This window comes from Petromyzon marinus, chromosome 8 (assembly GCF_048934315.1).
Source record: "Petromyzon marinus isolate PM22_M1 ecotype Great Lakes invasive population chromosome 8, UKy_Petmar_22M1.pri1.0, whole genome shotgun sequence".
Classification (NCBI taxonomy): Eukaryota; Metazoa; Chordata; class Hyperoartia; order Petromyzontiformes; family Petromyzontidae; genus Petromyzon; species Petromyzon marinus.
This window is the reverse complement of record NC_133674.1, coordinates 20622085-20644389: the sequence shown is the minus strand read 5'-3', so window position 1 is coordinate 20644389 and position 22305 is coordinate 20622085. Positions and strand designations below refer to the sequence as shown.

The window sequence follows — 22305 nt, the reverse complement described above, 5'->3', positions numbered from 1 at the left end:
CGAACCGGCCTAGGTCGACTTAGCCTCAAATGAGTACCTTGTGCGGTGCGTAAACATCGCCGCTAGTGAGACACAGGCAGCCGCGCATGGTGCTGGCCACCCACCCCCTCGTGTGCCTCCGCTGGCCTTCATAGGTGCTACTCGGGAACAGCATTTGCCCCAACACTCTTTTAAAGGCTGTACATGGGTGTCTTTGTGTGTGCGTGTGCAGAGGATGCGCAGGGGCAGTACATCTCTCCCTTCCACGACATCCCCCTGTGTGCCAGCGAGGAGCCGGTGAGTCGCGCAGAGGGGAGCGGTGCCACGAGGAGGAGTCTTGCCTCGAGAGCGCGTGTCCATGCGTGTCCGTGCGTGTCTGCGTGTCCGTGCGTCTGTACGTGTGGGGGGAGTGGTGGCGCAGCAGTTGGCGCAGTGCGATAACGAATCCCGGCAAGCCGAGTTCAATTTCCCGATGTCGCATGATGGAATATCCGAACAGGCCCGTGGTTTATAATCATTTATAATCAACGCAGCACGATGGGCAAACGTTACAAACGAGAAGGCGGGAATTTAATCGACCCCGACCCCCACCCACCGCACCACCACCACCCCTAGCCCCTCTGGGGATTGGGGGTAGGGGCTGTCACGAGGACTCGATGAACCTCCTTGGGGAAAGGGGGAATCGTTTAACTGGTTACAAAAAAACAACGTGCGTGCGTCTGTGCATGCGAGTGAGTGCGTGCGGGTGAGGACGTGCGTCTGCTTGCATGTACCTCTGTACATGTGTGTACACGCGGGTGCGAGCGCTTGTGTGCGTTTAAGCGTGCGTGGGTGCGTGCGTGCGTGCGTGCGCCTGCTGGAAATTGCACCGCGGCCAATCCCCACTCTGTGTAATTGCCTGGCTGATCCCACAGCCCAGCCGCTCGCATTTTCTCGTAAAGCGATTTTCCACCGCCTTGATTTTCCAAATCTCTTCCCAGCGTTCGCCCCACCCCCACCCCAAAACCACGGTCACCCCCCCACCCCTGCCGTGTGGCCTTGCTCCCCCCTGCTCCCCCATCCTGCCCCATGTCCCCTCTACCCCAGCCCCTCCTGTCCCCTGTCCCTACTCTCTACCTTGCTGACCCCCTTGCCGAGCCAATGCTGCCCCCCCCACGCCCGCTCTACCATTGTTCGCAGGACCCCCACTGCGGGTGTTCAAACGACGTGTGTGCGTGTGCGTGTGCCCACATGCGTGTGTGTGCGTGTGCCCACATGCGTGTGTGCTGTGGGGGGCGGTAGTGTAGGTGTTTAGCGAGCTGCGCTATGAACCCGGCGACCCAAGTTCCATTCCCGCTAGCGGCCAACACCAGTGACAATTATCTGGATCGATCCTGGGCCTCCCCTCAGTCGACTCGGCCTTAAACAAGTACCTGGTGCGATGTGTAAATGTCGCCACTGGGGAGACAAAGGCGGCCGAGCGTGGTGTGCTGGTCACCCACCACCATTGTGTGCCGTTTATAGCCTGAACAGACTTGCCCCAACAGTCTGTTCAGGCTATGCGGGGAATCTTTGTCTTTGTGTGTACTGGTGGGGTCATGCATGGGTGTTGCGTGAGCGACAGCGTTGGATTTTGTGGATTTCAGAGCCGGGTTCTGTGAGCTTAGAGCTGTGGAGGATGATGGGGTTCATTCGCCGTGTGTGTGATGGGGTGTGTGTGATGGGGTGTGTGTATGATGGTGTATCGGGAGCAATAGCGTCATGATTAGTGCACTGCGCTATGAACCCAGTGACACAAGTTCGATTTCCGCTCACGACCAATAACAGCGGCGAATATTTTAACCGGTTCTGGGCCTCTTCTAGGTCGACTCAGCCTCAAATGAGTACCTCTTGCAGTGTGTAGACATCACCACTAGGGAGACAAAGGTGGCCGGACGTGGCGCTAGGTTCCCACCCCCTCGTGTGCAGTGCCGGCCTTCATCAGCGCTCGCTTACAGCACTTGCCCCAACAGTCTTATGAGGCCATACGGGTGGGATCTTTGTCTTTTGTATAGGGTGGGAGTGAGGGTCTTGCATAAGGGGCGAACGATAATGACACGTTGAGAGAAGGTGCTCTCCTACCCACACACGTCTCGCGCACAAACCTGGCAACCTGGGTTTGATTCCCAGCCAGCGATATCGCAACTTCCTGGACCTCCTCTAGGTCAACTCAGCCTCAAACGAGCACCTTTTGCAGTGTAACCATCAGCACTGGGGGAGACAAAAGCAGCTGAGTGTGACGGCGGCCATGCCCCCCCCCCCATCTCTGCCCCGTGCGCTGTGCCAACCTCACTGGTATGAATCAATACACATCATCATCATCATCGAGAGGGGCGCACCCTGCTGGCAAGATAAAAAGTTTGGCTGGGCCCCCCCCTAAGAAGAGAGAAGCGATACTCGACGAGGCTTTTCTGTGTAGTCGGGGGTCGTAGTCATGGTGGCGAAATCGGTGCTCGCTAACAACGCTCATCCCAGCAGCGGGTACGGATAGACAAGGAGTCTTTGTCCGAGCGAGTGTGAGTTCAGCCCGAATGATCCCGTGTGTGTTTAGTGAGCGGAGAGGTCCTGACATCACAGTGACACAACCTTTGCTCCGCAGCCAGGGTGGGGCTTGTCCTGTGGCTGTGATGGCCCCCTGCCATAGCAATGTGGAATTATTTTAAGCGCCGGCTCAGGGCTGCCAATGGAAATGAGCGTCGTCCAGCTTCCGACTCGGGGTGAAAGCGTGGGGGGGTGGGGGGGGACGATGTCGCTCGTCATGTTGATCCATTGTGAACGAAACTCGAGGATAAAAGTAGCAGCCGCTGCTATTCGGAACTCGCCCAACCGAAAACCGGCCACTTTGATCAGAGCGTTGCCGAACACTTGGAGACAGAGCAGCTGGGTGGCAGTGGCGGCGGAGACCACACAACACGTGGCTGTCTGTAACCCAGCACCGTGGAGGCGGCAGCAAGGGTTGCTGGATCACCGCACGAATCTTGTTGTAACTTCCGTGGGCAGAGAGGAGTAGCAATACCCTGACTTGCCAGGAGAAGGTGGCACAGCAGAGCGTGTACTCCACCCGTTCCATCTGGATGGGATCGAGTGTTGCCCAGGAGCACACGTGGGTGTTTTCAGGTGCTCCCATTTCCTCCCACATTTAAAGGCTCGTCAGTTGTTCCACTAACACCTTGATAAATAGAGGACCGCAGACCTTGGAGGGGACTTTGGCACCGGTTCTCTGTCGCGCGCTGGGCTGTTGCCTTCCCGCTCCTCCGTGGTTTCTCCTCTGGACGCCTCCGAGTCAACCTCTTGGATACCATACGGTGCTTTACAAGTTGAAATTATTATCACTTACTGTTATTATGATTGCAAGAGAACGAATTACAATACATTTTGTCCCGGTGGCGACCGACTGCTCATCTAAAGACCTGCGCACCTCGCGTCGCTTGATCCGTGCACACGCTCCGAACCCTCCACCACCCAACTCGGCCAAACAATCGAATCGACCCAAACTCAACTCTCATCGTCCCAGTGGGTTGCTCTTGCTGTCTCTCATTCCGTAGGTTCGGCAACACTCAACCCGCGATGATTTGCTTATCCATCCAGGAGAACCATACTTGAGTCGTAGGACTGGTTTACAGGAGGGTGCTGCAGCTACGTTGGATTTTTATTTCAAGACATTCGCTGGCAAAGAATGATGAGTTTGTGTTCATCGTACACTTGGGAGGAGGAGACCGGAGCACCGGGAGAAAAACAGATGGCGCTTCTTGTACTTGCTGTAACGCCCTCTCCTGGCGAACCAGGGTACGGCACCTCCTCGACGGCCACGGGAAGGCAGTTGGTGCAGTGATCCACCAACCCTCGCTGCTGCTCCTGCTGCCTCCACAGCGGTGGGTCAGGGTCATCCCACGTGCAGCGTAGCCGCCACCGCCGCCCCCCGGGTCCACGACCTTCGACCCTCGCCTGGGTGGTCCAACGGCCCAGGCCTCCGAGCGCCGGCTCGGCTGGATTGTGGCGAGTTGCCCCGCTGTGACGCAGCGGGGGCTTGCAACGAGCTCATCGCAAACTCTGGCACGGAAGGGCGCGTGGTTGGAGCAGAAAATCCTTTGGGAGCCACCCCCCCATAAACGATGCTCGTAGGGGGAGGGGGGGAGACGCCGGGGATTCGATCCCTGGTCCCAAGCCTCCCGGCGTCCCCCTGTTCCACAACTCGGCCGTTACCAGCGGCAACCGGTGGAGCTGGAAGAGGTTTGGAGGGGGGGGGTGAGATGGGTGTGATGAACCCCGCTCCCCCGCCCCGTGTAGTGCGAGTGCTGATTAAATCCGGTGCCCCCCAACTCCCTACCCCCCTCCTGCTCTTCATCCATCGTTTCTCGCGCGCTATTCTCTCCTGATGCTGCGCGCACTTAGAGCGCCCCTAATCTCCGTGCAGCGCCGGAGCGGGCGGCCGTGGCGGCGGCGTCGTCGGCGTTATAAATAATCGGCGACGCACGCGGCAGCGGCACCGTACGGGCACGCGTCTCCCTGTGCCCGCGTCTCTCTGTGCCCACGTCTCCCTGTGCCCGCGTCTCTCTGTGCCCGCGTCTCCCTGTGCCCACGTCTCTGTGCGTGTGCCCGCGTCTCTGTGCATGTGCCCGCGTCTCTGTGCGTGTGCGGGCGTGTCTCCGGAAGGGGAGCGGTAGAGTCGTAGTTATATCGTACTGCACGGCGAACCCGGCAAGCCGAGTTCGATTCCTGCTCACGGCCAACACCAGTGACAATTTTTTGAACCAGTCCTGGGCCTCCCCTAGGTAGACTCAGCCTTAAACGAGTACACCTGGTGTCGGTGTGCAAACATCGTCACTGGGGAGACAAAGGCAGCTTTCATCTGCGCTCGCTAACAGCACTTGCCCCAACAGTCTGCTAAAGGCTATTCGGGGGATCTTTGCCTTTGTGTGTGATTGCTGCCCCCCTCCCCCCACCGTGTGCCTCGTTAATTCCGCGTGAGCTCGCTCGGCGCTCGCTCATTAGTGCTACGCGGTGATCACCGCTTCCCACAGCGGCACTGCGTGTGGTTGTGTGTGTGGTTGTGTGTGTGTGTGTGGCTGTGTGCGTGGCTACAGGTGGTTGTGTGTGTGTGGTTGTGTGTGTGGTTGTGTGCGTGGCTACAGGTGGTTGTGTGTGTGTGGTTATGTGTGTGTGTGGTTGTGTGCGTGGCTACAGGTGGTTGTGTGTGTGTGTGGTTGTGTGCGTGTGGCTGTGTCTGGCTATAGGTGGCTGCGAGTGGCTGTGTGTGTATGGCTGTATCTAGTCCCTTGTGGTTGTGAGCTGTGGTTGTTATTGTTATGTGTGTGTGTGTGTGGTTGTGTGTGCGTGTGTGTGCGTGGTTGTGCGTGATCTGCGTGTGGGGCAGGGGGGCAGGAGGGCCCCTGTCCGCCATGAAGACACCGATAGTTCGACCCCCCCCCCATCGCCCCGCTCCCTATCAGTTATCTCCCCCCCCCACTCCCCAATCCGCACAGCGCGCGTTCATTGCGTGCGTCTCCGATAACGAGCCCCTCCAGGGGGGCTGGGGAGTGGGCGGGGCATAAGCACTAACGAGCGCTCGGTGGGGTGGGGGGGGGCTCTCCCTCCTCTGCCCCCCTCCCCCCCGGAGACTCGCTCAAAGAATCCCTCTCTGGGGGTCCGTGGTTGAGGACCCATGGGGTCCAGTTTTCTCACCCCGCACGTCTTTAATTTTCTCATGGGTCCTCCTTGTTTATGACCCCATTAACCCCCCTGTCTCTGACCCCATGGGTCCCCTATATCTGACCCCATGCATTGCCAATGCGTAAGTCAGTAGGCGTACGTATAGGGTTATGTGTGTGTGTACGTACGTGTGTTTTATACGTACAGTATGTAAACAATATTCGGAGCGGTGGTGGTAGTGCAGTCACTAGCGTGCTGCACCTCGAACCCGGCAACCAGCGTTCGATGTATGCCCTGGTCCGGGGCCTCCCCTAGGTCGACTCGGCATTGAATGAGGATGGACCGAGCGTGCGGGATGCTTCGTTTGTTGTCCTTACCCCACACCTCTGACTTGCACGGTTGGCTACGAACGGTGCGAAAAAAGTTCAACATGCGTACGTATCAGCAGTCGGGAGACAAAGGCGGCCGGGCGCGGTGCCTTTGACCCAGCCCCTCGTGCGACGGCCTTCATGGGTGCTACTCGCTTAGCAGTTCTTGCCCCAGCAGCTCGTGTCCCCGTCTGGGGGAGCTTTGTATTGTGTTGGGTCAGTAAGTTACAACCCCTGTTTGTTTTTGGCAGTCGTAACGCTCGTCGGACAGCCGTTACTGGTTTTTCAATTGCGTCTCAACTCTTTCTCCCACCTCTGCTCCCCCATGCCAACCCCGTGCCCCCCCCCCCCCAGCAGCAGCCAGTGTTCAACATGGTGGTGGAGGTGCCTCGGTGGACCAACGCGAAGATGGAGGTGAGTGGCCGTGCGGTGACGTGGATGTTGCGGTGACGTGGATGTTGTGGTTACATGGATGTTTTGGCTGTTGACAAAGTGGTTGTGATATGGTCGTTGAACTGGTCGTGACTTGGCGGTTGTTGACGTAGTGGCGGTGATGTGGTTGTGGTGGTGACGTGGAGGTTGTTGCCGTGGCGGTTGTTGGCGTGGCACAGCCCGGGAGCACGCCTGCATGCGTCTGCCACTTATCCCGGCCACGTAAACAAAAACACGCGCGGTGTCAAGCGCGCGTCAGACGAGGCGGTCATTCTGCGGCGGAGACGGCGGAGACGTCGTCATTGTTTTCCTGCGTCAAACGCGGGGCGAACGTACGAGGCACGTCGCCCGTAGCGATCGCCTCTCCATGACGTCGAGCGTGGAGCTGCCCCCCCCCCCTGCATAGAGGACCCTTGCTTGAATGGCTCGCCAACTCAAACCACCTTGCATCCCATATCTCATCGCTACCCTTCCACTGCCCCGCTGCGGTCTGGGCGGGGAGGGAGGTGGCGAGAGCCCCCCCAATGGCAGCTGTCCCTGCGGTGTTCGTGGCCAGCAAGTGGGCATTGTTCTGACTGTAGGGGGGTGAGCGGCCAGCAAGTGGGCATTGTTCTGACTGTAGGGGGGTGAGCGGCCAGCAAGTGGGCATTGTTCTGACTGTAGGGGGGTGAGCGGCCAGCAAGTGGGCATTGTTCTGACTGTAGGGGGGCGAGCGCCCAGCAAGTGGGCATTGTTCTGACTGTAGGGGGGTGAGCGGCCAGCAAGTGGGCATTGTTCTGACTGTAGGGGGGCGAGCGGCCAGCAAGTGGGCATTGTTCTGACTGTAGGGGGCGAGTGGCCAGCAAGTGGGCATTGTTTTGACTGTAGGGGGGTGAGCGGCCAGTAAGTGGGCATTGTTCTGACTGTAGGGGGGCGAGCGGCCAGTAAGTGGGCATTGTTCTGACTGTAGGGGGGTGAGCGGCCAGCAAGTGGGCATTGTTCTGACTGTAGGGGGGCGAGCGGCCAGCAAGTGGGCATTGTTCTGACTGTAGGGGGGTGAGCGGCCAGCAAGTGGGCATTGTTCTGACTGTAGGGGGGTGAGCGGCCAGTAAGTGGGCATTGTTCTGACTGTAGGGGGGCGAGCGCCCAGCAAGTGGGCATTGTTTTGACTGTAGGGGGGCGAGCGGCCAGTAAGTGGGCATTGTTCTGACTGTAGGGGGGTGAGCGGCCAGCAAGTGGGCATTGTTCTGACTGTAGGGGGGCGAGCGGCCAGCAAGTGGGCATTGTTCTGACTGTAGGGGGGTGAGCGGCCAGCAAGTGGGCATTGTTCTGACTGTAGGGGGGCGAGCGGCCAGCAAGTGGGCATTGTTCTGACTGTAGGGGGGTGAGCGGCCAGCAAGTGGGCATTGTTCTGACTGTAGGGGGGTGAGCGGCCAGCAAGTGGGCATTGTTCTGACTTTAGGGGGCGATGTCGCTCCGTGGGTTTTCCCAATTAAGTAACGCGCAAGCTGTTTATAATACGTGATGTTTATAATACGTGATGTTTATAATACGTGAGGAATTTGACAAATTTGAAAATGACACCGCAAAACACTCAATTGGGATACCAATAGGCACACAGCAGCCAGCATCGCCCCCTACTGGCAGACTAATACCGGCTTGCGGGCCAGTGGTGCTGAGTCACCGCTGCCTCTGGGCGTGCCCTTTTAAACTCGTTGTTGGGATGCGGTGATGGATGATGTGGCGCGTGTGGGGGCGGCTCTCTCACACGATCGTCGTCTCCATCGTCATTGTCGCCGCGGTAACAGCTTCTGCCCCTTGTGTTGCGTCACCGCTCCTCAGATCGCCACAAAGGACCCGCTGAACCCAATCAAGCAGGACGTGAAGAAGGGAAAGCTTCGCTTTGTCGCCAACGTCTTCCCTCACCACGGATACATCTGGAACTACGGCGCCCTCCCGCAGGTCAGGGTCGCTGTCGGGGGGTCACGGTCGGGGGTCACGGTCGGGGCATGTGGGCAGTGGCAGCTATCCGCTACACCAGCGAGGTTAGCATCTGATTGGCTGTTGGGGTCAGAATCTGATTGGCTGGTGTGGTTAGGATCCGATTGGCTGTTGTGGTTAGAATCTGGTTGGCTGATAGGGTCAGGACCCGATTGGCTTTTGGGGTTAAGATCTGGTTGGTTGGTGCAGTTCGGGTTAGGGTTAAGGGTAGAATCTGTTAGTCTGGAGATCTAAATAAATTAAAGACAAACACCACCCACACAAGACAACAACCAGCTCTGTAGCAGCTCCACGCCGAGGCTTTGTCTTCTGGGCTGTCCCACTTGAGGTTTGAAGAAATATTCATGGTAAAATACTCTAAAGTCATGCTCAAGTGCACCTTTATAACGCATCACGGCATTGACATATCTCATGGGGGGGGGAGGTGGGGGTGACAAGGGAGCATCACTTGCATTTACATATTCATTTGTTCAGGAGTGATGGCACGGTGGTTATCTCACTGCGCTGAGAATCCAGCGACCTGAGTTCGATTCCCGGCGACGGCCAACACCTGGTGGAGAATAATATCTGAACCGCTCTGGACACATCCCTAAGTACACTCGGCATGAAACGAGCACCTGGCACTGTCTGTAATCGTCAGCTCCATTACGGACTTTGTAGGCGCTGGGCTAACAGCACTTGCCCCGAAATGCTGTGAAAGCTACACAGGGACTTTTGTCTTTGTCATCAGACGTGGGAGGACCCCAGCCACAAGGATGCGGACACCGGCTGCTGCGGAGACAACGACCCCATTGACGTGTGCGAGATCGGCTCCCGGGTATGGCACAAGTGTTTCCCAGTGTGTGTGTGTGTGCGTGTGTGTGCACGCTCCAGTGTGTGTGTTTGTGTGTGCGTGTGTGTGTGTGCCGTGCATGTGCGCGCTCCAGTGTGTGTGTTTGTGTGGTGCGAGCGTGTGTTGCGAACATGTGTCCATATGTTGCGAGCGTGTGTACGTGCGTTGCGAGCGTGTGTGCATGCGTTGCGAGCGTGTGTGTGCAGTGTGTCTTCCGTGTGTGTGTGCAGTGTGTCTTCCGTGTTTGTGCAGTGTGTCTTCCGTGTGTGTGTGCAGTGTATCTTCCGTGTGTGTGTGCTTGTGTCTTCCGTGTGTGTGCATGCGTGCGTGCATGCTCCAGCGTGTGTGTGTTCCATGTGTGCATGCAGGTGTGCACGCGTGGCGAGGTGGTGCAGGTGAAGGTGCTCGGCTGCCTGGCTCTGATCGACGAGGGGGAGACCGACTGGAAACTCATCGCCATTGACGTCAACGACCCCGACGCCGCCAGCCTGCATGGTGCGACCGGTCGTGGCGAGAGTGGTGGTGGTCATGTGGTGGTGGTGGTGATGGTGGTGGTGATGGTGTGGTGGTGGTGATGTGGTGGTGGTGGTGGTGGTGATGGTGGTGGTCATGTGGTGGTGGTGATGGTGGTGGTGATGGTGGTGGTGGTGGTGGTGGTGATGGTGGTGGTGATGGTGGTGGTGGTGATGGTGGTGGTGATGGTGGTGGTGATGGTGTGGTGGTGGTGATGTGGTGGTGGCGATGGTGGTGGTGGTGTGGTGGTGGTGATGTGGTGGTGATGGTGGTGGTGATGGTGATTGGTGGTGGTGGTGGTGGTGATTGGTGGTGGTGATGTGGTGGTGATGGTGGTGGTGATGGTGGTGGTGGTGATGTGGTGGTGGTGGTGGTGGTGATGGTGGTGGTCATGTGGTGGTGATGGTGGTGGTGATGGTGGTGGTGATGGTGGTGGTGATGGTGTGGTGGTGGTGGTGATGTGGTGGTGGTGGTGGTGATGGTGGTGGTCATGTGGTGGTGGTGATGGTGATGGTGGTGGTGATGGTGGTGGTGATGGTGGTGGTGATGGTGGTGGTGATGGTGTGGTGGTGGTGATGTGGTGGTGGCGATGGTGGTGTGGTGGTGGTGATGTGGTGGTGATGGTGATGGTGATTGGTGGTGGTGGTGGTGGTGATGGTGGTGGTGGTGGTGATGGTGGTGGTGATTGGTGGTGGTGGTGGTGATTGGTGGTGGTGTGTCGTGGCTCAGACATTGAGGATGTGCGCCGGCTCAAGCCCGGCTACCTGGAGGCGACGATCGACTGGTTCCGTCTCTACAAGATCCCCGATGGGAAACCCGAGAACGAGTTTGCATTCGGAGGGCAGTTCAAGAACAAGGTGACACACAAAGACAAAGGTCCCTAGTGTAGCCTACAACAGACTGTTGGGGCAAGTGCTGTTAGCGAGTAGCACCCGTGGGGGCTGGCGCGGCACACGAGGGGGTGGGTGGCCGCCAAAGCCTCGCCCGGCCGCCTTTGTGTTTCTTGTGTCACGTGCCTCTTGTGTGTTGCCTGCGTTTGCCCCTCGTGTTGCTTGCGTTTTGTGCATCTCGTGCGTATCTCACGCTCTCTCTGTCTCTCTGCGTCTCCCCTTGTGTCCCCGCACATCAGGAGTTTGCACTCAGGGTCGTGCGCGAGACGCACGCATTCTGGAAGAGTCTCGTGTCCAGGAAGGACTCCGGGGAACTGTCTTGGTGAGCAGACAGCACCCCCACCCACCCCCTCGTCGCCGCGACCGTGACCCACGGCTGGGCCGACCGCCGGCGATGGCGCGGCGCTAACGAGCGGACGAGCCGGTCCCAAGCGAACCCGCTCGGGGCGGCTCGCGAGGCCTCTGACTCCGAGCCGGCTCCAGGTTGAGTTTTTGTGAGCGGCCCAACTGGAGTGAGTGTCTCCGTGTTCTCACGCACAGAGAGCCGGGCGCCCCGGCCCGGATGCCAATGATTGCGTGGAAAAAAACACCCAGACTCCAGCTCTGAGATGTACAAATGTTGGTTCCTCCTGCTCCCACCCCCTGCTCCCTCCCCCTGCTCCCTCCCCCTGCTCCCTCCCCCTGCTCCCCCCCATGCTCCCTCCCCCTGCTCCCTCCCCCTGCTCCCCCCCCATGCTCCCCCCCATGCTCCCTCCCCCTGCTCCCCCCCATGCTCCCCCCCATGCTCCCTCCCCCTGCTCCCTCCCTCTGCTCCCTCTGTCTTTCCCTAGTTTTATTGACATATTGGTTTGGTATGATGCAGCGTGTGTATTAAAGTGTGCACCTCGAGCACGGAGAAAGCGCTCTAATCAGAACTTATTCACGCTCGAGAGCCATGCCGAGTCATAGGACTTTTTCAGGAATGTTCTGCCACATTTGGTATTTTCAGATGTTTTTCAGCCGATTTAATGGCGAGTCGTGTTGATTATACAAGTGGGAGGAAACCGGAGCACCCGGAGAAAACCCATACATTGCACGAGGGGGCAACGCTCTATCCCCGTGCTGATGGAAACAGATGGCAATTGGTCCACTTGTTGTACTCCCTTCTCCTGGCGAGCCAGGGTATGGCTCCTCCTCGACGCCCACGGGAAAGGAGTTTCACAACCATCTGTGCGGTGATCCACCAACCCTTGCTGCTGCCTCCACAGTGCTGGGTTACAGACAGCCACTGCAGCAGCATCAGCGTAGCCACCACCGCCACCACTGCCACCGCCACCACCGCTACCACCGCGACCACTGCCACCACTGCCACGTGGCTGCTGAAGTTACTTTGTGCGTAGTTTTGTGACGTCAAATTTCCGGAGTGGTTGCATCTCACGGTGATCCACCGCTCGCCACTGCAGAATTCTGAGTAAATGAAAAACCAAAGGAAGCGGCCCACAGAACGATTGAAACGTAATTGGAGACGAAGTGAACTTTGTTTAAAGCCCGAACCTCATTGAACACCCCACCTCACTCGAGACCGAACCTCTTTTGCACCTGGCAGCGGCGGTGTCCCACGGAGTGGCGGCTGCTTCATCGGTGCCGCCATTACCACGGTGCCCAACTTGACTCTGCTCCTCCTCCCTCATTCACTCCCTCCCCCTGCTCCCTCACCCACCGCAGCTTGAACGTGAGCCAGGGAAGCAGCCCGGGCGTCTGCCCACGGGACGAAGCGGAAGGGATCGTGCGTGCAGTAAGTGCCCGCCACCACCCCCCCCCCGATCGCCTCACCCAGCCACCCCCACCCACCCCCCTTGAGCGCCAACATCGCCACGGTGACGTCACACCGATATCGCCAGGGTGATGTCACACCGACATCGCCAGGGTGATGTCACACCGACATCGCCAGGGTGATGTCACACCGACATCGCCAGGGTGACGTAACACCGACATCGCCATGGTGATGTCACACCGACATCGCCATGGTGACATCACACACCGTCGCCACTCCACTACCGCTCTGATGCCCACCCGGATCCGGGTGTCGAACTCGAGCCGTCGTGGTTTTGTAGACCGGATTGTGGTGGTGGCGGCGGCGCAGCGTTCCCCGCCCGTTTACCCCCTCGTCCTCCACGCGTCTCTGCCGTCTCTCCCTGTGTGTCTCTGTGTCTCGCCGTGTCTCCCTGTATGTCTCTGTGTCTCGCCGTGTCTCCCTGTATGTCTCTGTGTCTCGCCGTGTCTCCCTGTGTGTCTCTGTGTCTCCCTATGTTGGCTCGTGTCTCCTTGTGTTTGTGACTTCTTGTGCCTCGCACGTCTCCCCCCTTGTCTCCGTCTCCCCCCTTGTCTCCGTCTCCCCCCCGTGTCTCCGTCTCCCCCCCGTGTCTCCGTCTCCCCCCCGTGTCTCCGTCTCCCCCCCGTGTCTCCGTCTCCCCCGCGTGTCTCCGTCTCCCCCGCGTGTCTCCGTCTCCCCCGCTTGTCTCCGTCTCCCCCCCGTGTCTCCGTCTCCCCCCCGTGTCTCCGTCTCCCCCCCGTGTCTCCGTCTCCCCCGCGTGTCTCCGTCTCCCCCCCGTGTCTCCGTCTCCCCCCCGTGTCTCCGTCTCCCCCCCGTGTCTCCGTCTCCCCCGCTAGTCTCCGTCTCCCCCGCGTGTCTCCGTCTCCCCCGCGTGTCTCCGTCTCCCCCGCGTGCCTCCGTCTCCCCCGCTTGTCTCCGTCTCCCCCCCGTGTCTCCGTCTCCCCCCCGTGTGTCTCCGTCTCCCCCCCGTGTCTCCGTCTCCCCCCCGTGTCTCCGTCTCCCCCCCGTGTGTCTCCGTCTCCCCCCCCGTGTCTCCGTCTCCCCCCCGTGTCTCCGTCTCCCCCCCGTGTCTCCGTCTCCCCCCCGTGTGTCTCCGTCTCCCCCGCTTGTCTCCGTCTCCAGCAGAGGGCGCCGTCAGGTTGTTCGTCTCCGTCCTCCCCAAGCCACGCGGAGCCAGAGGGGTGGTCGGGGGTAGTGGCGGGGGGCTGCGTTGGGGAAGGAAGGGGGCAGTAATTAGCAGTGATTAAATTAGCGAAGGTGGGGGGCTTTTGGGGGTGGGAGGTGCAGGGGAGGGGGTGGTGCTTGTCTGGCCGTGCTGGCTTCGAGTGAACAGCTCCATCGCGCACGCATCTCACGCACCAGTGCCACATACATACACACATACAGACACATACACACGTGTACACGACAACAACTGGCATTCGCCACCAAGTGGCGTTTGCGTCACCACGGTGCTTGTGCCAGGCGATCTGCACTTTGATGCCACGTGAGATGTCGAAAGCTCGCTGCTAGCAGAAGGTCACGGGACAGACCCGGGTGTCGTGGGTTGACTGACCGAGATTACTGGCACATGCACGATCTGCGCTCCTCACTGTTCCAACTTGCTGCATTTTAGCTGCCCGGTGCTCCGCTCGTTGCTGCGAGCGTCGCTCCTGTGCCCTCCGCTGTTGTTGGAGGGCGACTCTGTACACACACATACACCAACAACAACCGCCATTCGCCACTAAGTGGCGGAGACGTCACCACGACGCTTGTGCCAGGCTATGCTCACCTTGAGGCCACGTGAAGTGTCGAACGCCCGCTGGCAGGAGGTCACGGGGCATACCCAGGTGCCACAGGTCGACTGACTGAGATGACTGGCTGATGCACCACCTCTGCCCCCTACTGTGCCAACTTGCTGTGCTTTAGCCACCCGGCGCTCTGCTCGTTGTTGTGATCGTCGCTCCTCCGCCCTCCGTTGTTGTTGGAGGGCGACTCCGTACACACACGTACACCAACAACTGCCATTCGCCACTAAGTGGCGGTGACGTCACCACAGCTCTTGTGCCAGGCTATGTGCACTTTAAGGCTACATGACACCCACATACGCATGCATATACACGTACATGAACATGCACAGACAATACATCCACGAGGTGAAGACTCCCCCCCCTCACCTTTAGCCTGAACAGACTGTTGGAGCAAGTACTGTTAGCGAGCGCCTATCAGAGCCGGCACGGCACACAAGGTGGTGGTGTGGCCAGCTCTCTATCCGGCCGCCTTTGTCTACCGAGTGCTGATTTTTGCAGGTGCTCACTTAATCCTGAGTCGACCTAGGGGAGGTCCAACAAGACTTGGTCAGATATCAATCTCCACTGATCTTGGCTGTGGCCAGAAATGGAACTTGGGCCAATGGCACGAACCACTGCACCACCGCTCCCAACTTCTCCGAACCCCCCAGAGTGTATGAGCCAGTTGTGGAAATTCCATATTCTCATGGCAGGGGTCGGTCTAACCGCAGACCAAACCATTGGTTTGGGTAATCGGCTGCTGGGCTCCCAGGGAACTTGGTTCTGGGCGTGCCACGCAGATCTGAAGTGATTCCTCGATTAACCCTGTTAATCGATTATAGAAAATAATCAAATACCGGTGATGGCTGGGAGGATGGGGGTGGGGGATATGAAAGTGAGCGAACCACATCAGCCTCAAAGACGCAACGCATTTTGAGCGGATTAATAAATTATGACGAACTCTCAGTGTCTCCTCGCAGCCTGCATCCCCCCCTCCACCTCTCCCCCCTCCCCATAGCTTCGAGCCTCCCTCCCCTCTTCTAAGTCATATTCGTCATCCTCCTGCATCTCCTTCTCTCTCCTCTCTTCTCGTCTCACGCCACTGTTCAATATCTCTTCATCTCCGCCCTCCTGCACCCCCCTCTCCTCCTCTCTTCCTCCTCCTCCCCCTCTCAACCTCTTCTCCAACTACTCCTTTTAATCCCCTGCCTCCCCATCCTCTTGCATCCACTCTCATCCTCCTCCTCTCATCCTCCTCTCATCCTCCTCCTCTCATCCTCCTCCTCTCATCCTCCTCCTCTCATCCTCCTCCTCTCCACGCATCCCTGTCCATCCTCCCCCGACGTCCACCCCTCTCCGTACTTCTACTCTTCCCGCCTCTTCATCTCCACCCTCCTCCTCCTCGTTCTTCCTCTCTTCTATCGCTGCTCCTGCACGCAGCAGCCGTTTGTGGATCATTGTCCTCTCGAGTCGAGTCAACCATCCCCGTTGCGTCTCATTCCGACCCCAAATGCCAAAGCAGGGGCACAGGGAGAGAGACCAACTCGGCTCACAATCCACACCAATCCAGGCAAGGCCCGGCCCACACATTACGTGCCGCTTCTCGTTTTTAATCACTCCCTACTTTCCCAAAACCCCCCCCCCCTTCACCTCTGGCACCCCACCTCCCAGAAAAAGAAAGTCTCATCCTTGCCGTGAATTTCTTGGGGTATTTTTTATGGGGAGTAGGGGGGGGGGGTGTTGCGGTGGGGACGGCCACGTTTCACGGGCGGTTGCACCGCGCGTGTTTTCCTATTATGCGAGTTAGATTATTTATTACTTTTGCTCACCGCACGTTTGTATATTTTAGTTAGCTCAGCCACCCCCCCTCCTCCTCCCCTAGCCCCCCCTCCCATCCCGACGTGAGAGGCACTGCTCTCTGGCTTGCGTGGCGTTGGCGGGGATAGGCCCCCAGGCTTGCATCTCCCCCGATGTCAGGAGAGTCAAAGTGATCTCCTGCTGCTGCTGCTGCTCCAATGAGCAATTGAGACGTTGTGTGCCCATCTCCCACTCACAGCCCTGCCAGGGCCATGTGGTGATAATTCCATATTCCTATGGCGGGAGAGAGTCAATCCATAGCACAACCAACTGTTGACTGCCACAAAGTAGTTGTTACTCGTTTTATCGACCCTGGGTGGGAAGAATGATGGGTTGAATCGGCTCCCACGTTCACTGTAACCAGACGCCGGGGATCCCCCCTTGTGTCCGTGCCGAGGAGCCGACACTGGCTGTGTGCAATGGGGAGACAAAGGCGGCCGGGCGCAGTGCTGGTCCGCCCCCAACCCCCTCGTGAGCCGTCCCGGCCTTCACAGGCGCTCGCTAATCGCACTTGTCCCAACAGTCTCTGTTCAGCCTATACGGGGGACCTTTGTCTGTGTTTTTTTTGGCGAGCGGTAGTGTAGCAGGTCACGCACTGCCCTACGAACCTGGCGACCCGAGTTCGATTCCCACTCACGGCTAGCAACAGTAACAAATATGAAACCGGTCCTGGCCCTCTCAGTAGGTCGACTCGGCCTCAAATGAGTACCTGGTGCCGTGTTTAAACATCTCCCCTCGAGAGACAAAGGCGGCCGGGCGTGCTGATGGCCATCCACCCCCCCCCCCCTCGTGTGCCGTGCCGCCCTTCGTAGGTGCTCGCGAACAGCACTTGCCCCAACAGTCTGTTGAGGCTACACGGGGGATCTTTGTCTTTGTGCGTGGTGGCCGTGTCGGCTCTGGCCCCGCGTTCTGCTGATTTAAGTCGCGAGATTTGTGTGGTGCTCACTTGCCCGTGAAGGCTCGCAACCCCCTCCCCCCGCTCCTTCCCCCTCCTTCCCGTGTGCTTTCATTAGAACGCAACCGGATGCCGTGAATACATCTTTCCTCTGACAGTTAACCCCTCACCGCTACAGCCTCACCACTACAGCCTCACCGTTACTCCCTCACCGCTACGCCCTCACCACTACAGCCTCACCGCTACACCCTCACCGCTACACCCTCACTGCTACACCCTCACCGCTACGCCCTCACCGCTACAGCCTCACCGCTACAGCCTCACCGCTACGCCCTCACCACTACAGCCTCACCGCTACAGCCTCACCGCTACAGCCTCACTACTACACCCTCACCGCTACGTCCTCACCGCTACACCCTCACCGCTACAGCCTCACTACTACACCCTCACCGCTACACCCTCACCGCTACAGCCTCACCGCTATGCCCTCACCACTACAGCCTCACCGCTACGCCCTCACTGCTACACCCTCACCGCTACACCCTCACCGCTACGCCCTCACTGCTACACCCTCACCGCTACACCCTCACCGCTACAGCCTCACCGCTACGCCCTCACCACTACAGCCTCACCGCTACGCCCTCACTACTACACCCTCACCGCTACAGCCTCACCGCTACAACCTCACCGCTACAGCCTCACCGCTACAGCCTCACCGCTACACCCTCACCGCTACACCCTCACCGCTACAGCCTCACCGCTACGCCCTCACTGCTACAGCCTCACCGCTACAGCCTCACTATATCCTCACCACTACAGCCCTCACCACTACACGCTCACTGCTACACCCTCGCCATTACGTCCTCGCTACAATAATCTCACTGGCACATCGTCACAAATCACAGCCTCACCACGATACCCTCCTAACCACAACACTCTCACCCATGCAATACCATAACGACACGCTCACAACTACACCCCTCAGCGTGACAACACCCTCACAAGCAGCACGTGCACGGCGTCACCCTCACGCTGCCCCTCACCGTCAGTGACACTCTCACCAGGGCCCCGACTCTCCGTGAGCTCCCAGCCCCCACGGCTGCCCTTCTCACCCCCGTCTTGTCTAATATATTGTTGTTATTGTGACGCAGCTGCAGTGGCAGTGGGGGCACACACACCGCAACACATTCGTCACAAGCAAAAGGCTGCGTCAGACCCTAAACAGGAAAAAAACAAACATAATTACAAAAGACGACGTTTCGGGCAATGGGCCTGATGTGTCCCGGAGGCTTGTGAACGATGACGACGACAACGGTGATGTGGGCTATTTGAACGATGTGGATGAGGTGATTTAAATGCAGGCACGTGCATCCGATGAAGTCCCCCTGTCAATCCACTGCTGGATGACGAGGGAGCTTCCCGTGCGGGTCGTGGGTTGCGGGGTGGATATTTGACCATACTTCACCCTTCCTGGCCAGTGTCGGCTGATGGCAGGCGGAGGCCGTAGACGCCCCACGTATTTTAGCACCTATGATGCACGCGGCGTAGTATTCATGTAATGTTAATTATGTAATTTGTGCGCATTATATACATGATGTACATACATCATGATTATATAATGTATATAATGTACATCATGTACATGCTGTACATGGTGTACATGGTGTACATGATGCACATGATGCACATGATGTGAAGGTGCAGCTGTGATATATTTTGCGCTTGTGCCACCGCTGGCGGAAGGGGCCCAGCACGAGAGATGCCCCTCGAGAGTGGCGCTTCGCCCACTCGTCCACGCTCGCCGGTCGCTTTTGTAAGAGGTGGGAGTGGCCACACTTGACCCCACCACTCACGCGGCCTCCTTGCACGCACGAACCGTGGTGCTGGGCCCACCCCGCCGGCCGTGGGAGTTGGCCGGGGGCGGTGCCGCAGCTGCCGCGCCGGGAGATGGGCACGGCGTGAGCGCGATGGGGTGGCCGCTGTGGGTCGTGTCAACCACGGAGTGGGTGCTGGTCGCCGGGCGGGCAACTACCCACCAGCCCCCCCCCCCCTACTCCCCCTGCCCCCCGCCCCTCCACCAAACAACCAGCAACCCCCCCCCCCCCAAGAGGAGGAGAATTAAAATGGATGATGCAGGGAAGGGAGCCCGGCGCACAGACAAATGGTGTTACCCTTTGCCGAGAATTACCACGGCGCAGGCTAACGACGCCCTCCGCCCTCCACAGAGAGAGGGGGGGAGAGACGGAGATAGAGGAAAAGGGAAAGGGAAGGATGGGAGGGAGATGGAGGAAGCGTGAGAGGAGAGAGGGGGGATGTGAGAGAAAGAGGATGGATGGAGATAACGGAGAGGCAAAAGTTGAGGAGACAAGAGACTGGTTGGGGGAGGGGGAGTGGAAGAGAGGGGAACCTCGCGGAGATGGTGAGAGATGTGGGGGAGAGGAGAGAGATGGATAAAAGGGGAGAGATAAGGAGGGCAGAGAGAGAGGGAGGCGAGTTTGGATGGGGAAGAAGGGGGTGACGGGAACACGGAGAGGAGGGAGATATTTAAGAAAGAAGGGAGAGAGGGGAGAGAGTGGAGATGGAGTTTAGGGGTGGAAAGAAGGTGAGGTAAGCACGGGTGAGAGACGCGGGAGGGATTCGAGGTAGCGACTGCGAGAGAAGAGACGGGAGGAAGAGAGAAGGGTTTAGGAAGGGGGATCGAGAGGGGGCAGAGAAGGGAAACGGGAGAGCTGGGAAGGCTGTGAATGGGAGAAGAGCGAGAGGAGATGCCAGAGGGGGGGGAGGGGGGAGAGCGGTGTGGGGAGAGCGGGGCGCGGGTGTTGGTTGTTCGGGAGCGGGCGCAGTGGGCGGCTTGGTGGGAGGGGGGGGGGGGAGATTGAGGGGAGAGAGAGGAGGGGGTGGAAAGAGCACAGGGCCATGAAAAACTCGACCCAATTACAGTAATCGCGCCGCGCGCCCCACTGTGACTGATTAGCGGCTCCGAGCGCTGCCGCGCGCGTGCGTCAGTGTCTGTGTGCGTGTGTGGGGAGCGGTGGCGTCGTGGTTAGCGCTGCGCTCCGAACCCGGCGACCCGAGTTCGATTCGCGCTCACGGCCACCGACCAACACCAGTGATGGTTATTTGATCCGCGGTCCCTGGACCTTCCCCTAGGTCGACTCGGCCTCAAATGAGTCGCTGGTACCATGTCTAAATGGCATAACTGGGGAGACAAAGGCGGCCGGGTGTGGTGCTGGCCACCCCACCCCTCTTGCGCCGCGCCGGCCTTCATAGGTGCCACTCGCTCACATCACTTGCCCCAACAGTCTGTTACAAGCTATACGCGGAAACCTTGGCCTTTTGTGCGAGTGTCTGTGCTTGTGGCGGTGTCGCTTGTTGTTTGTGGGTAGTTGTGGTGCGCACAGTCGTGGTGGTTGGCATTGTTGTAGCTGTGCGTGCTGTGTGATGGGTGTTGTGCATCTTACGGTCATCTCGGTCAGCCCATGGCACCCGCAGTCTGTTCCGTGACTTCCTGCCAGCGGGCTTTCGACACTTCACGTGGCCTCAAAGTGCACCTAGCCTGGCACAAGTGCCGCTAAGTGGTGAACGGCGGTTGTTGTTGGTGGGTGTTGTCGTGTTTGGTGGTGGTGGTTGTTAGTAAGTGTTCGTGGTGGGTGTTATAGGGGATGGTGGTGGTTGTTAGTAGGTGTTTGTGGTGGGTGTTGGGATCGTGTGCGTTGTTGTTGTTGTGGTGGTGGTTAGTGGTGGTGACTTTCTGGCACAGAGACCCGAGTGTAGGCGGCTGGGGGCTTCACTAATTAGTGTGATTTTAATTGCCACGTGGCCGCCTCGTTACTGCCCCCCCCCACTCTCGCCGCCCCCACACCCCTCCCTTCATCCCTCCCCGCTCCCCGGCACCTGCCTGCGTCTCCCCCCCCCCCCGTCTCGCCCCCCCCCCCCCGCCCCGTCTCCCCCTTCTCCCTCCCTTCTGTCTCCACGCGTGCTGACATCTGTCTCTCGTCTCCTGTTACTGCTGCTACACTTTGAGTTTGTCTCTGCCTCTGTCCGTGTCTCTCTGTGTCCATCTCTGTGTCTACCTCTGTGTCTATCTTGCCATCTGTCTCTCCTTGTCTCCTCGCAGTGTCTCCATGTCTCTGTATCTGTGTCTGTCTATCTGTGTCTCTGTCTATCTGTGTCTCTGTCTCTATCGGTCTGTAAACACGCGACACAGGCGCTGTGCACTGCCTCTGCCTTTTCAGCGCTGGAGATTTTACTTGAAGTAGCTGGACCATCTCACCACCTTCGTGATCCCCCATATAGCTGCACAGACACACACACACTGGAGCCAGTGCTGTTAGCGAGCTCCTATTAAGGCCGTCTCGCTCGCGCACCACCGCGTGTGGTTAGGCGGTTCGTGCTGTGAGGCGGACCGCGTGGTGAGGCGGGACGCGTGGTGAGGCGGGACGCGTGGTGAGGCGGGACGCTGAGTGCCTCCACGTGACCCCGCACAGCGGCACTGCGAGCGTCATCACTCGCGCCTCCGCTCGTTATCATCGACAGCGACGTCGCTTAATGGCTCGGAGGGAGCCCTCACCCCATTCCCCCGGACCCCTCCCCCCGTACCCCCGAGGGACAGCCCCCCCCCTCCTCCTCTAAATCCAGAGCCCCCCACCACCCCCATGAGTGTCATAGCTGGTTCTGAGATGCACGGGAGGGCGAGCGAGGGTTTGGCAATTTGTGTAATCTGCGACCTGCCGGGCGCCAGCGAAAGGTGGCGATTCGGGGGAGATCTGAGCAAGCAGTACAGCGAGTCGGTTTGTTTAGGAGGCCATGCAGAGCTCATGAGTGCTTTCGGATTTCGGTTTTTTTCCCCCTTCCTTAAATGAGTTTAGCTGGGGGTGTACTGCGCATCTACACCGGGGGAGACCAAGGGGGTCAGGGATGGTGCTGGCCACACCACCGCCTCAATAGGTGCTCGTTAAGCAGCACTTGCCCCAAAAGTATGTTCAGGTGATACGAGGGATCTTTGGTGTGTGCTTGAGTGTGCGTTTGTGTGTGTGTGTGGGGGGCACATAATGTATGCGTGGGTGTACGCCTGTGTGTGTGTGTGTTTATGTGCGCGCATTTGTGTGCTTGAGATAATGTTTGTGTGTGTTTGTAATGTGGATCATGGATCGGTAGTGTAGTGGTTATCGCACTGCTGTGTATCAGTATGCGCGGGTCTCTCCCTCTCTCTCTCACCGTGTGTGTATCCTGGTACGTGTGTGTATTTTTATTACGTGTGTATCAGTATGCGCGGGTCTCTCTCTCTCTCCCCATGTGTGTATTCTGTAA

The 22305-nt window shown here is 58.7% G+C and overlaps 1 protein-coding gene across 2 annotated transcripts in view; it reads left to right on the top strand.

Moving 5' to 3' along the window:
- The window catches only part of LOC116940366 (inorganic pyrophosphatase-like), a 60864-nt gene that overhangs the window by 8038 nt on the left and 30521 nt on the right, over positions 1–22305 (top strand). Inside the window, exons 2-9 of one of the 2 annotated variants that reach the window (XM_032950132.2) lie at positions 212–276; positions 6369–6428; positions 8268–8387; positions 9157–9243; positions 9627–9753; positions 10501–10628; positions 10901–10983; positions 12366–12435. In XM_032950132.2, the coding sequence (XP_032806023.1) occupies positions 212–276; positions 6369–6428; positions 8268–8387; positions 9157–9243; positions 9627–9753; positions 10501–10628; positions 10901–10983; positions 12366–12435 (740 nt within the window). The remainder of the gene's footprint in view (positions 1–211; positions 277–6368; positions 6429–8267; positions 8388–9156; positions 9244–9626; positions 9754–10500; positions 10629–10900; positions 10984–12365; positions 12436–22305) is intronic. The other variant, XM_032950133.2, reaches the window with a different exon arrangement.